General features: G+C 38.6%; 1 protein-coding gene across 1 annotated transcript in view; it reads right to left on the bottom strand.

The window, feature by feature from the left end:
- Positions 1-13,587, bottom strand: part of IFT140 (intraflagellar transport 140) — a 3,212,973-nt gene that overhangs the window by 3,063,503 nt on the left and 135,883 nt on the right. Inside the window, exon 3 of the mRNA XM_044089294.1 lies at positions 1,718-1,939. Within this exon, the coding sequence (XP_043945229.1) occupies positions 1,718-1,939 (222 nt within the window). The remainder of the gene's footprint in view (positions 1-1,717; positions 1,940-13,587) is intronic.

The following is a 13,587-nucleotide window of genomic DNA, read 5'->3' as shown; positions in this document are numbered from 1 at the left end:
AAACAGGAGGATCCTAAGAGAAAGACCAGCAATGGTAGAGTTTTGGTGGACTTTAGAGCAGGAGCTGCTGTTAAAAAAGGGATAATTAATAGGGCATATAAACTATTGCATGACAACTATAGGAATCAGAGGAGATTAGAAAGGATTGGGACAAGAAATTGGATAAGCAATTCACAAAGAAAGCTCCCAAATACAACAAGGTCTAGAAGATTTAAGATCTTTGATTGGAATTGTTGCATAGGTATTTTTATACCCCAAGCAGACCCCAAAGAGTTTTCCTCAGGTAGACTGCAAATGTTGGAGGTGTGATGGAAAAGAAAGTGGTAATTAGAAACATATTTTTGGAAGCATAACAAATTGGCAGATTAAAAAAATCCCTGCAGAAATACTGGGTGAGTAAACTAGAGTAATTAAGGAAATGATTTGTCAAGCTGTGAAACAGAATCAGAATTGCCTAGATATAGTAAGGCCTTGCTGAGTTTAATTTTGGTGGATGCCAAAAAAGCAGTTACTAGAAAAATGGAAATCATTTCTAAATGGTCTGAGAAAATTACATAAAAAAAAATAGAAATTGTGGGAACAATACATGCAAAATAATGTTTTGGAGGAGGAATAAGGTTTAAGGGAAGGCAGGAATTGAATGAGCTATACCATGTTCAATTGATAATGACTGCACAAAAAATTATATGTTATGTATAATGTTTGCAACTGAAAATATGTCTACATGGCTTGTTTTCATTTATTTAAATGTATGACTGCCTATGTCATAAGTGATAATTCAATAAAGATGTGTCTTGTTTAATAAAAAGAAACACTAAGACAGACATTTTCTTTGACTTTTTCCATAAATGAAAAGTTTCAACCCGGAGAAATAGTAATATAAGTAAACTTGGTACACAAACAAAGCGTCATGTTCTGTGGGCACAAAGAAATTAAATAAGTTGAAAATGTATTTACTTGTTTCCATTTGTTTACTGGGAAAACCCATCTGGGCAAACCTAATTCATTTTCAGTGAACGACCAGGGAGAAAAGCTACTCTTTGACAGTGATTTCAAAATAGTAATAAAACAGTATTATACAACAAAATTCCAAAACAATAAAAAACAGCAATTCAAAGACAGTAATAAATCAGTGTAAAAAGCATTAGTGGAACGGTATTAGACAGTAGTGAAAAACAATATTAACAGGTCTGATAGAACAGTAATTTGAATAGTACAATGACTAGTTACATATACAAGTAATAGTCATATTGTAAATAATCACTAGTCAGACAAACGTTGAAGAGGAAAGAACTTTGATAGTAGTTTTAGTTCATCAAAATGGTTAACTATTATTGAAAGCAATACATAGATTTAAAATAAGACACATTTGTTATTCTACAAGGAGTGGCAATCACCTTCTATGCAGTCACAGCAGTATGCAGCTGCTGGAATGTAATAGTTTGATGGTGGGTATATTGAAGGGCTTCACAACATTCATCAATTTATGCTCAAATACTACCCTAATCAATTCAGGGTTGTAAAATAAATCACAGCCTATCCTGCCAAGCAATAAGCACAAGCCAGACAACTAACTCTGGATAGGATATTGGTCTATCATAACTAGGACATATCTATTACAGTCTCTTTCAAATTACTTGTAGTACATAGTTAATGCATTTCAGTTTCCCTATTACAGTTCCCATAACAGCAAAAGATTCTTAAAGACAACACTTACCTTATCTGCTGTGACCAGATGGCTTCCAGTTCTGTTCCACTCCAGCACTGTAATAGCAGAGGAGTGTACTGGAGGCACCATGTACTGGTCCCCATCCTGTTCACTAAATATAAGGACCTCACCAGATTCCCAACCTATTGCCAAAATCTGTTTCAAGGGATGCCAGCTGAGCAGTGTTGGTTTAGAGGAACGTTCAGTGTGAGAATTTGCAATATGATTACCCTGCAATAAAAGGAAAATAAAAGTTTCAGATTCCAGGCAAGTTACAGAAAACTCAGATCCCATGCATTCCAACAGGCAACAGCAAATACACAACTTCCTCCGACTTCCACCTCATCTACTACCAGTTCTAGCAAGTATATCAAAAGATTCCAAATCTAGCTCTGACCTTTAAAAAAGCTTGTGCCATCCATGAAACAGCAGTCATACCATTTAAAATTAAGGACTTTTAAACATGACCTTAATTTCAGTCCACTAACAAGAGACTTCATTATTAACAAAAATAATCGTAAAATACCAACGGACAGCCATTTTAAATTCAAGAAAGCAAATCTACTTTCCCACATACATCTCATAGGCTAGAGCTTCATGCAATGTTTTAACTCAAGAAAGCTATCTCCAAACTGCTTACAGCTTTTGGATTCTTTTCTCTCCCTGTATATAAAGGGCTATGGATCAGGTGTCTCCACAAGACATTTCCAGGGAACAATTCTACCACAATTACATATAAAAATCCCAAGACTGTTCCAACTTAAAAAGAAAAACAAACATCTACCATTAACTTTCATGGAACAAAAGCATTGTTTTAATATTATATTTAAGGTCACAGCAGTTAAAAATAATAGAAATAACATTTATTAGAAATAAATATTAATTTTAGGCCCAAAGTCATAACAACAAAACACATTTGTTTTTGCTAGTTTATACTGTAAAAAAACTGATAGATACACTGATTATTTTACAAATTTACAGTTTGTCAGTTTCTAGTTTTTTTGTTTGTTTTTTTTTAACCATAATTGAATACTACATTAATTTGCCAGTATCTCTACAATGTTTCTAAATTTTCTTATAAAATTCTCAGGACAAGTAGATACACAACATTATCCAATGTACACTGCATGAACTAACAGCAATAGGGGCAACCAGACAAGACCGAATAAAATATGCATCTATTAAAGTCAGATATGTATTTTGCTTCTGGTTCTGTTATGCAGAGAGATTAAGCCCTAAGACTCAAGCCACCAGGGTTCAATTAGCAGCCCAAGCACTGGAGCAGCCAAAGACATAGGGAGATGAGTGAACAGGAATGGCCCACTTGCCTTTCCCAGGATGGGGTGGGGAGGGTAGCATGCACTTGAGGGTACACTGGGAAATGTGCTCTCCTTGGTACAGACCCAAGAGACCAGAGAGACTATCATTCATGCAGGATACACAGGAAAGACATAACAGCTTAGAGGGAAATGGATTCAAGCTGACATAGTGAATGCAGTTTTGACAAACAAAAAAATCTGAAAAATGTTCTCCCTGCACCCCTATAGCCCAAACTTATATATACAACAACTCAGAGTTTGCACGTGTGGAGAAACAGGTGAACTCCACTGTCGGCAAAAGTAGTTTTGGCAAATTGATTTTGATCCTTTCACATTTGGCGAAATTACCTTTAATGACCTTGCACACTTCCGAGGGAACTATCCCTAGTGGAAGTGAGGAAAGTCCTCGGCCTTCGGCCCACTCCATGCCTTTGTCTTGCACTTCTAGCGTGTGGGAGAGTCAGGGCATAACAATAGTAATAAATATTGAAGAAGACCTGATACTGTCTGAACAATGGCCCTTCCCAGTTGGCCCAAACTCTAGAGATGGGGAGAAAATGGGCCTATTGGCAAGGAGAGGGCATCTGATAACTGATAGCAGGGGTAAAGATAGCAAAAAAAAAAAAAAAAAAAAGATTTACATTTTGCTATAACATTTAAAAAAAACAGATAATATTTTTCTGAGAAAAATATTTTTACTTCTGTGTGACCGTACTAAAGAGAAATCATATATTGATTGATACACACACACCCACACAAACAAAACACGCATGCACGCATGCCCACACGCACGCACACTGAATATCTAAACCAGAAAAACGTCAAATGTGTGATCTCACTGTGAGCCAAATGAAAAAAAAAAAACCACAAAACTCAAAAGCTTGTGTAGGCCCATTGATATACTTAGCAATGTGACCATATCTCTAAAAGTGTTTGAAACTTTCCAGCAAATTTCTCAAAAAAAGTATGTTGCAATTCTCAGCTGCATGACACACTATATTGATTTCACTTACAAAAATGTGCGACACAACTAAATCTCAGGTAATGTGTTTCTGTATGCAAGTCTAAATTTGATAGGGGGAGAGACAAGCAATACTTGTGGTAAAAAAACTGCCATACTTGAAAAAAATATATGATTTTAGTTCTGATGTCATAACAAATTGGTACAGATATTTTGGATATGTAACATGTTATGCACCCCGAAAAGAAATCGTATATCCAACCATAAAGAAAACTAACATGAATACATAATTTTAGACGGTCACTGAATGCCTAACTGAAAATGGCATTATTCTTGATCCTCCGAGACAGTTCTATTAACAAATTCAACTGAGACAATAAAGTATACAATGCATCCAATGTTGCCATCCTACTCTTAAGGATTTAACTTTAACTCTCCTGAATTTGACCTCACTACACTGACATGATCAGTAGGAATGTTTGTGCAAACGTTTCCAGATATAATGCACTCTCTTCTGGAAAACATGTATGATTTTTAACTTACGATATATAAATACAGATATGCAAGTTGCATTTACTCATAGCGGCAGCTGTTCAAATTCCTCACTGCAGCAATAGCCTTTAGACTACATGGGTTGTATCTTGTCCAAGAAACAACTGGGCAACTTCCAAAAGAGATGGCTCCCTCCTACACTTGCACTCTGACTGCTGATTGGTCAGCCCCTTAGGAGAAAGATTAGCAGCCAGACTGAAAAATCTTCAGCTGTTATTGCCTAAAAGTTAAGTAGCTTACTCATCTGAAACTAAACAAACAAGAAATAGCTACCAAGCTATTTCCCAACCATAAATCTATCCACTATTAGTGGGAAGGTGGGTGGATGTGGCTATTTCAGCAGTGAGGAATTTGAATATCTACTGTTATGGGTAAACGTAACTTACACAAATGTTTATCATTCCCACTGCTGCAGTAGCCTTTAGGCTCTATGGGTTGATTACCAATGCCTGTCCCAGGAGGAGGAAGGATACGGATCCAGGAGTCCTTGGAGAACGGTCCTAGCAGTCAGTCCTGGATGTAGACAAAAGAATCAAGTCATTTCTTGTACAAGCATATACGGAGGACCTTGTAGCTGTCTCCAAAAAGCTTCTGAAGTCCAACCCTTTCATAAATGACAAAGAAAACAAGGCCCTTAGAGAATGTGTCTTACTACTGCTTGGAAGTGGTTTATCCTGGTGGGTATAACAAAAGGCAATAGCTAAAGACAACCAACTGGAAATAGTCTGTGTGACAGAGTTTGTCCTTTCCTAGTCCCAACATAAAAAGTAAACAGCCAACTGAGTTTTCTGAAGGACTTTGCTCTTGTCAAGATAGCACCTGAGCTGCCTATGCATGCCCAGAGTATTAGTAATCCTTTCTCCATGGTCCTGAGGAGAAAGAAAGAACACTGGAAGATTGATGGTCTGATTAAAAAAAACTTTGAAACAACCTTGGACATACATGAGGGATTTGCTCTTACTGATACTCTATCCCAAAAGCAGACCAGACAGGGTTAACCCACTAAGAGCGCTTGCAACTCCGATACTCATCTTCCAGATGTCAGACAAACAGAAGAACATCCTTCAATGTAATGAACCTTAAATCTGCCTAATGTGCAGGTTCAAATGGAAATGTAAAAATACAACAACCAGGACCAAAAATTGACTAAAGGTATGGATTGGAAGCAGTTCGATATTTTACTGGTGACAACCCTAAGGGTGCCTATATAATAGAATTGTTGGCTTTTTGTTTAGAAAATAATTATTTTACATTTAATAATATAATTTTTCATCAATGCCAGGGTACACCCATGGGAGCATCATCTGCCCCCATGTATGCTAACCTTGTTATGGGTTTGTACGAGTTGGAACATTTGTATCATGGAGAATTTTTTAGTAAATATGTAATACGTTATTATAGGTTTATTGATGACCTTATTTTTATTTATAAGGGAGGTCTTATAAAAGTTAATTTGTAAAATGGTTACATCAAAATATGTTTGGTTTTCGTTTTAATGGTTTGCAAGTTGGTGGGGCTGTCACTTTTTTAGATATTACACTCACCATTAGTAATAGATTGATTACATCAGTTCATAGGATATTTGAGGACTGGGGCAGGTATTTGTTTGGCAGTAGTTACCATCAGCCCCATACAATCTCCTCACTTCCTCATGGTGAATGTCTTAGAATTAGAAGATTGTGTAATAACAAATCTGAGTTTAATAAGGAAATTGATAGATTATACCACATGTTTATTTCTAGGGGGTATAATTGTATGTACTGCCATTAATAAAGTTATTGAAGGATATAATAAGATTTTTACTAAACATGGTGAACACTTTGCTGACTTTGAGATATCAGACATATATAGATACAAGACAGATACTAAGAGAAAAATGTATTTTGTTTCTACTTGTGGTATATTTATATATTATATATTTAGTTCCATAATTGATGTGGTAAAATATTATTGGCAATATCTGTTTAAATACGATGATTTAGCTAAACTTTTGTGTCCATTTATAGGTATATCATATAAAAGAGGTAGAAATCTTAGGGGTATTTTAGTGCATAATAATTTTATTTTCCCTGTTGTTAATTCTATTTCTGAAATTAATATACCTTTGGGCACTTATTATTGTGGCCATTGTAATGTTTGTACACATATAGTTAGAACATTTGATGTTATTAATGGACATGCATTTTTTCCATCTGAAATATTTAACTGCAAAACAGAAGGTGCTGTTTATGCCTTGCAGAGACCCTGTAGCTTTACACACATTGGAGAAACTAAAAAGAAATTTAAATGTAGGTTGCAGGAGCATATTAGACATATTAAAAATAAGAAAGTAGAGAGTCCTGTGGTTAAACATTTTTTAGATCGTCATAATTCTAATACTGAGGGTTTAAAGGCTAGTATTTTAGAAAGGTTACCTGTGGGTTTTAATTCAGAGGGTGTATATAAAAGGAAGCTAATGTATAAGGAAAGTCTGTTTATTTTTAAGTTCAATACTATGTCCCCTATGGGACTGAATCTTGAATGTAATTGGAAGCTGCCGATTCAGATTAATTATTTTTAATTAAATCATTGATGTATGGTTTTGTATTTAAGATGATGTGTTTGTTAGATGTTTTTATGTACTCCTTGAAGGCTTTTGCCGAGGCACTGGAGGTGTAATAAACTCTTCAGTCGATTTTTGGTCCCGGTTGTTGTATTTTTTCATCTCTGCATTTCATCTTCGAGTGTGGTTGTTCAAATGGAAATATAGTTGATTCTTCCCACAGAATGTTAAAATGCCAAGAAGGAGCAACCTGTTTGTGTGGTAGTCTCAGGTATAACACTCCTTTCAGAAACTATTCTATACGAATAGTCGCCACTCCACTCACCATTGCTTTCTCTCAAGCAACTACAATGGCTCATACTTCCTCACTACCTTCTTCTCCTCCAGCTCTCAGTCTCTCATAAACTTATATATAAACCTCAGGCCTGTCCAGCACTCAGCTCCCTATTTACCCTATATATTCCATCTCGTTCCCTAAGCTCTGAAAACCAATACATTGTCCAAGTACACAAACCCAAACTACCTGCAGGTCAATTCTTGTACTCCTGGACAATCTCCAAAATTTGGAATAACCTTCCTGCATTTTTACGTCTTCATCCAAGACTTTCTAGCTTCAAACGTGCACTGCATAGTCACTTCTCTTCCATCTGGATCTGCAACTGCTCAATTCCCCTCCTCAGCCATTACCTAAACTTAATCCTCCAGTTTTTCTAGGCAGACTTATTAGATTTCTTTATTTAATATTAATACATATTATGAAAGTCATTTTGTTTTGCAAGTAACTTTTTCTTTCTTCTGTAATTTTAATCTCTTTATCCTATAATACGTCTTTGTAAAAAATGTTTTATCTTTTGCTCAAAGTTGTTTAGTTTGCTAGTTTTGCTCTTTTTGTATTCTGTGTAAATTCTCTGGAGCTTTTCTCCCCGGGTCTCCATTGAAAACGGGCGAGCCTGGCACAGTGGACTTTCCCGGTAAGTAAATGTCAATAAATAAATAAATATTTTCCTAAAACCACTAAAGAAAGTGGAGGGTCCATGGGATGACATGCTGAAATGGCTGCAAGATGTACCCCGACACAAAATATTTTGCACCAGTGGTACATAATCCTCCGTACAGCCGTAGTTATTGGCTTGACACCAACCAAAAAATCTCTTCCACTTGCCAATATAAGGTTTTCTTGTAGAAGGTGTGATGAAAATGAAAACACTGTCATCTGTGTTAACATGTATGGCAGATTTATGTATATTCTCAGATTAACTTGTACTGTATGCCAGCATGTCTAATTGTGAAAATACAAACGCGTTTTTAAAATGTGAGTATTTCCCTGTTTATACAGAATGTTTAAGGAATCTGTCAGTGTTTTGATACATTTCTAATTGTGTATGTTTAAGAGGTAGATTCTAAAGTACAAACTGTCTGTGAAGAATCAGCTGTTCAGTATGTGATGTCATTAGCATGTTCCGGGTTGCTAAATGATTATCTGAACAGATGACATGACAGGAAAAAGATTTTTTTTTCAAACAGCTGACTGTTATTTTTAAAATAAGACAACAAACTGAGACTGTTAACCTGGAATAAAAAAGAGACTGCTGAAGTCAGCTGAAGAGCAGTTAGTTAAGAGTTGCTGTTAGTTACAGTCCTGTGCAGTGATACCCGACAGAGACTCTCCAAAAACTAAGTCTGCCTTTGCCTTACTCTTCTGTTTTATAGGTTCATAGGTTGGTACTAGGATATTGGCCCTAGGGCCTATACAAGCCTAGCCATAACAATTCCCTGGATATTTCTTCCCACAATATTTACTTCCCTGGACCCCTGCCTAGCAGGGCGACTGACATGATCCCCGGGGTGAATTTCCTATCTCACATCCAATCATCAAGGTTCCTTTTGAAGAGGGCCAAAGAGGTGCTCTGCTTGACATGTATGGACAGTCTATTCCAGAGTATGGGGAGTCTCTCGGTCAGGAATCTATCCCTCCAGCATGTTTTGCTGATTATGATGACAAGGTTTAGATCCCTAGAGCATGTGGCTCTGAGGGATTGGGATTTCTTTAAGTGAAGCATGTCCAACAGCTCAGGGTTCGACATTGCCTTTTATGTTAAGCATAGACTGCCTCTGAGTAGATGACATGCCACAGAGTATAGCTGGAGTTTTTTTTAGATGGTCAGCATATGGCATCTGCTTTAGGCCTGTGATTCTTTTAGTGGGGTATTTCTGCTGCCTTTCCATCTGTTGCAGATATCTTGTGAGGTACATACCAAACAGGGCATTATACTCTATAATGGGTCTAATGAGGGATGAGTTCAGTGGGACAATGACTTCCTTTTTTCTGGATGAAAAGCCCTTAGTCATGAGGTGTGCCACATAGAAGGATTTCCTGACTGATGTGGTTATCGAAGGTGAGACCACTGTCCACCTGTGTCCCTAAGTCTCTCATCACACTTTCGGTGTTTAGTGTACTGCCACCTATGTGGTAATTCATGGGTACAAGGTTTTTCCCAAAGGGGATAACTATACATTTATTGGCATTAAGCTTGAGCGCATGGCTCTGGCATCAAGTATCTGTTTCTGTAAGGCCCTATTGTAGAATATCCACATCATTTGGGGGATTCAATAATGGCTCCCAGTTTGCAGTCATCTGCAAACTTTGTTAGCCAGAGTCCCTTAGCACTGGCCTGTACTTCAGAGAAGTAGATACCAAACAAGAGCGGTCCTAGGACTGAACCCGGAGTTACTCCACTTGTCTGGAGATGGATTTGGAATCGGCTACTTTTACAGTCTGGGTTCTGTCAGTAAGCCAGTTGGAAACCCATAGAGTGCCGTATGGATTTATGCCCAGCTTAGTACGTTTATCTATAATTCCAGAGTGGGGGATGGTGTCAAAGGCCATGGCGAGGTCCAGATAGGCTGTGTGGACCGCCTTACCCTCGTCCACAGCTCTGGAGACTGATTAGAAGAAGTCAATCAGGTTCAAGAGACAAGATCGGCCCTTCACGAATCCAAACTGCGTGGGGTCCAGTGTTTGAAGGTTGCCAATGTCTTTGTTTATAAGTTCTATGATAATGCATTCCATGCCCTTGCAGATCAGGCTCGTCAGACTGATGGGACGGGAGTTCCTGGGATCCAAGGTGGATCCCACCTTGTGGATAGGGATAACTGTAACTGTAGCTGTGCGCCACTCAGTGGGCATGAAGCCTGAGGTGAGGCTATGATTAAACATGACACTTAGGTGAGGTGCCAGTTCATTTTGTAGTTCATTTAGTACACAGCCAGGAATGTCATCTGGTCCCATGGATGCTGTATTCTTAGCTTTGGAGAGTGCGGTTTCTACTTATGTGGCAGTGATTAACGGAATTTGGCAATCTTTTGGTATTAAGATGGGCCCTTTAGGGGGTGAGAGGGGGGTGAAGTTGGCACTAAATCAATCTGCCAGGATATTGGCAATATCCTTGGGATCAGTATATTTAATGCCATTCTGTTGTAGCTCAGTGCAGATCTGAGCATTACCATTTAGATTCTTGACATAACTATAGAATGCCTTGTGGTTGTCTTTGGAATCTTTGGCAATTTTATTTTGATAACTAGCTTTTGAGGATTTTATGAGGGATCTCAGCTTCTTACTGAGGCTGGTAAGGGAGTTTTTTGCATCCTGGGATTTTCCTCTTTTCTGCAACAGTTTCTTCCTTCTGTTGTATAGTTTGTTTATGGCAAGGGACCACCAAATTGACTTCATTATTTTGGAGGAGAGCATCTTGGTTCTATTCGGGATGGCGCGATTCATGCACGAGTGGATGTGCTCGTACAATGCCTTAGTGTAGGATTCAGCAGTCGAACTTTCAGACCCCATCTGCATGGGTGCCATGAAGTTTGTAACTTCTGATTTGAGTAGCATGACGTTGGCTTTGGAGAAGTTTTTTACAGAGGTGTCCTTACTGGGGTGGGGGGGTGAGATGTGGATGTCAAGGGTGATTTGCTTATGGTCAGACCTGACCAATGAGGGGGTGACAACTGGTGTGGAGCATCTATCGCCCATGTTGGTAATGACCAGGTCTAGGATACTGGAGCCCCTGGTGGGACAATGGATTAGTTGATCCAGGGTGTTGGAATTTATGAATTCCAAGAACCGCTGGGAAAAGGTGTTGGTACCAGAGTAGTTTTCCTAGTTAATGGCAAGGTAGTTGAAATCACCCAGTATTAGGGTGTTTGGTTGTATCTTAATATTTTCCAGTATGTTTAGAAAGGTGTAGTGAGAATCTTGGGATATGGCGGGGGATCTGTAGCAAGCTACAATTTGGATTGCAGTCTTACATAGTGTTAGTTGCACTTGGAGAATTGCAGATGCATTGTGTTGGGCAACTAGCCTGGAGGTGTGAATATCCTTGGTGAATATGGACACTCCTCCACCTTTAGTGTTTCGGTCTTGGTTTGGTGGCTGAAAAGTGTGGTAAGAATTGTAGCCTGGTATTGCAGGGGTGCTCTTTAGAGCCTTGAGCCAGGTCTCACTTACTGCACAGATATCGATGTTCTCCATTTTTAAGAGTGCCTCGAGAGAGTGCATTTTGAGGTTTAAACTTCTAGCATCGAGTAGCACTACCTTCAGATTTTGCATGCTTGTATCTGTTACGGTGGTGGTTTTGTCCTTTGAACCTTGCCTAAAAAAGGCACTATAGGGGTGGCAAGAGCTTTAGCCAGTAACCTGAATCCCAGGGGTGACAGGTGCAGACCATCTCTGGCAAAGCATCGTGGTTTGTTGATCATGTCTTCCCAGGCAGACAGATACTGGATCCCCTTTGAATGACACCAGAAGCTTAGCCAATTGTTGAAGTCAATCACTTTGTCCTTATACTGTGGTATCATTCTGGGCGAAGGCAGGATGCTACTCAGGGCTAGGGTCATACCTGCCTGGGTCACATGATCCGAGAGCTCTTCCATGTCTCTTTTCATGTAGTCTAGGGAGGTACATCTCAAGTCATTCACTCCAACATGGACAATGACAGAGTCGTATTTGTACTTGTTGTGGAGTGACTTGAGTGCATGCGTTATGTGGCAGATCCTGACACCCGACAGGCAGCTGACTGTAATTTTCTCCTTGTTCAGCCTGGTGAGTGGGATATCAGTGTGCCTGACTATAGAGTCACCTATGACTAAAGTGTTGGGTACATTGTCTTGCCTTAGGGGCTGTTGTTGGGTGGCACACTGGTGTTGTGCGCTATGTGTCACTTTGGTTGTGACTGGTGTTTGTTTGTGTTTCAGCTTAGATTAGATCAGGGATAGTATTCTCTAGTTAGACTAGGAAAGTTTAGTTATGTAGATAGAGTTTTTCTAAAATGATGGACTTCTATCCTACAGTTTAATTTTATATTTCGGGTGATTGAATTCTGGTGTTTATTTTAAGTTATTGATTTACATTTTTTTAATAAGCATTGTACTTATTATTAAATGTTTTTCACTACTTTCATTACTTACATTGTAGCTGGACAATCAGTGTTTTTTTCTTTAGAGATTAGTGTGTGTTTATACTTGTTTGATACTCCTCATGTCACCTTGAATGCCTGGCTGCTTCTACTCATAGCTGTCATTTATATTGATATTTAATTTTTAATAACTGATCACCCTTTGAAGGGCGTGTAGACCTGTGACTCTGGTGGCAGCATTACCATTTGGATTGGAGAGGGGACACCACTGGAAATCTGTGTCAGGCTTCCCATAACTGTCTTGAGTGTGTGAGATTTAAATTTAATTTGAGTGTGAGCGAGTCAGAGGTCTTAAACTGGAACACATTGCTCTGAAGTGTATAAATAGGGATTACATTTGGGGTGGCCAGAGTTATATAGTCCAGAGTTATATAGTCCAGACCCAGGAAACAGAGCATGTTCATATTGTGGGCCTTAAGGGAAATTGTGGAATTTCACTCTTGAGTGTTCTGTGCTCTGTTGTTTTCCATGGTGCTCCCACACTGGAGTCATGATAGTAAGGGATGTCATCATGTCACATTAATTGTTGGCAATCCGGTGGGATATTAACAGGACGCCACATTAATGGCTGGCAGTCTGGTGGGATATTAACTGAATGTCACAGAAGGTTTTCTTGCTTCCTTTAGTACCTGTTGCATGTCCTTTGAAAAGAGGTGCCAAAAAGGTTTTCAAATTGAATCAAGGCAGTTACTTGAAGATGTTTGAATCTAGGGTGCCTAAATACCCAGGAAGCTTGTGGTAATGCCTTTGGCCAATTTCATAAGAAGGAAGAACAGATGCTGTTCAGGACAAAAGGGGGTCACCATAATTATTTTTGGAAAATCCTTCTGAATTTTCAGAATTTCCCTGGATATTAGTAAAAAGGATAGGAATACAGGACTGCTTTTTTAGGGACTGAAGGCTGGATATCAGTGTAATTACAAGCAGCATTCAACACATCTTTCTGGGCTGGTAGTACAGGAAGGATTGACTTGTTCCCATAGAAAACAAAATCATTCATCTTGACTATGGTCGGATTAAAAGGAAATTCCTCA

Source organism: Protopterus annectens, chromosome 12.part0 (genome assembly GCF_019279795.1).
Source record: "Protopterus annectens isolate FY-2018-M chromosome 12.part0, PAN1.0, whole genome shotgun sequence".
NCBI lineage: Eukaryota > Metazoa > Chordata > Ceratodontiformes > Protopteridae > Protopterus > Protopterus annectens.
This window is presented reverse-complemented; position numbering and strand designations above follow the sequence as displayed.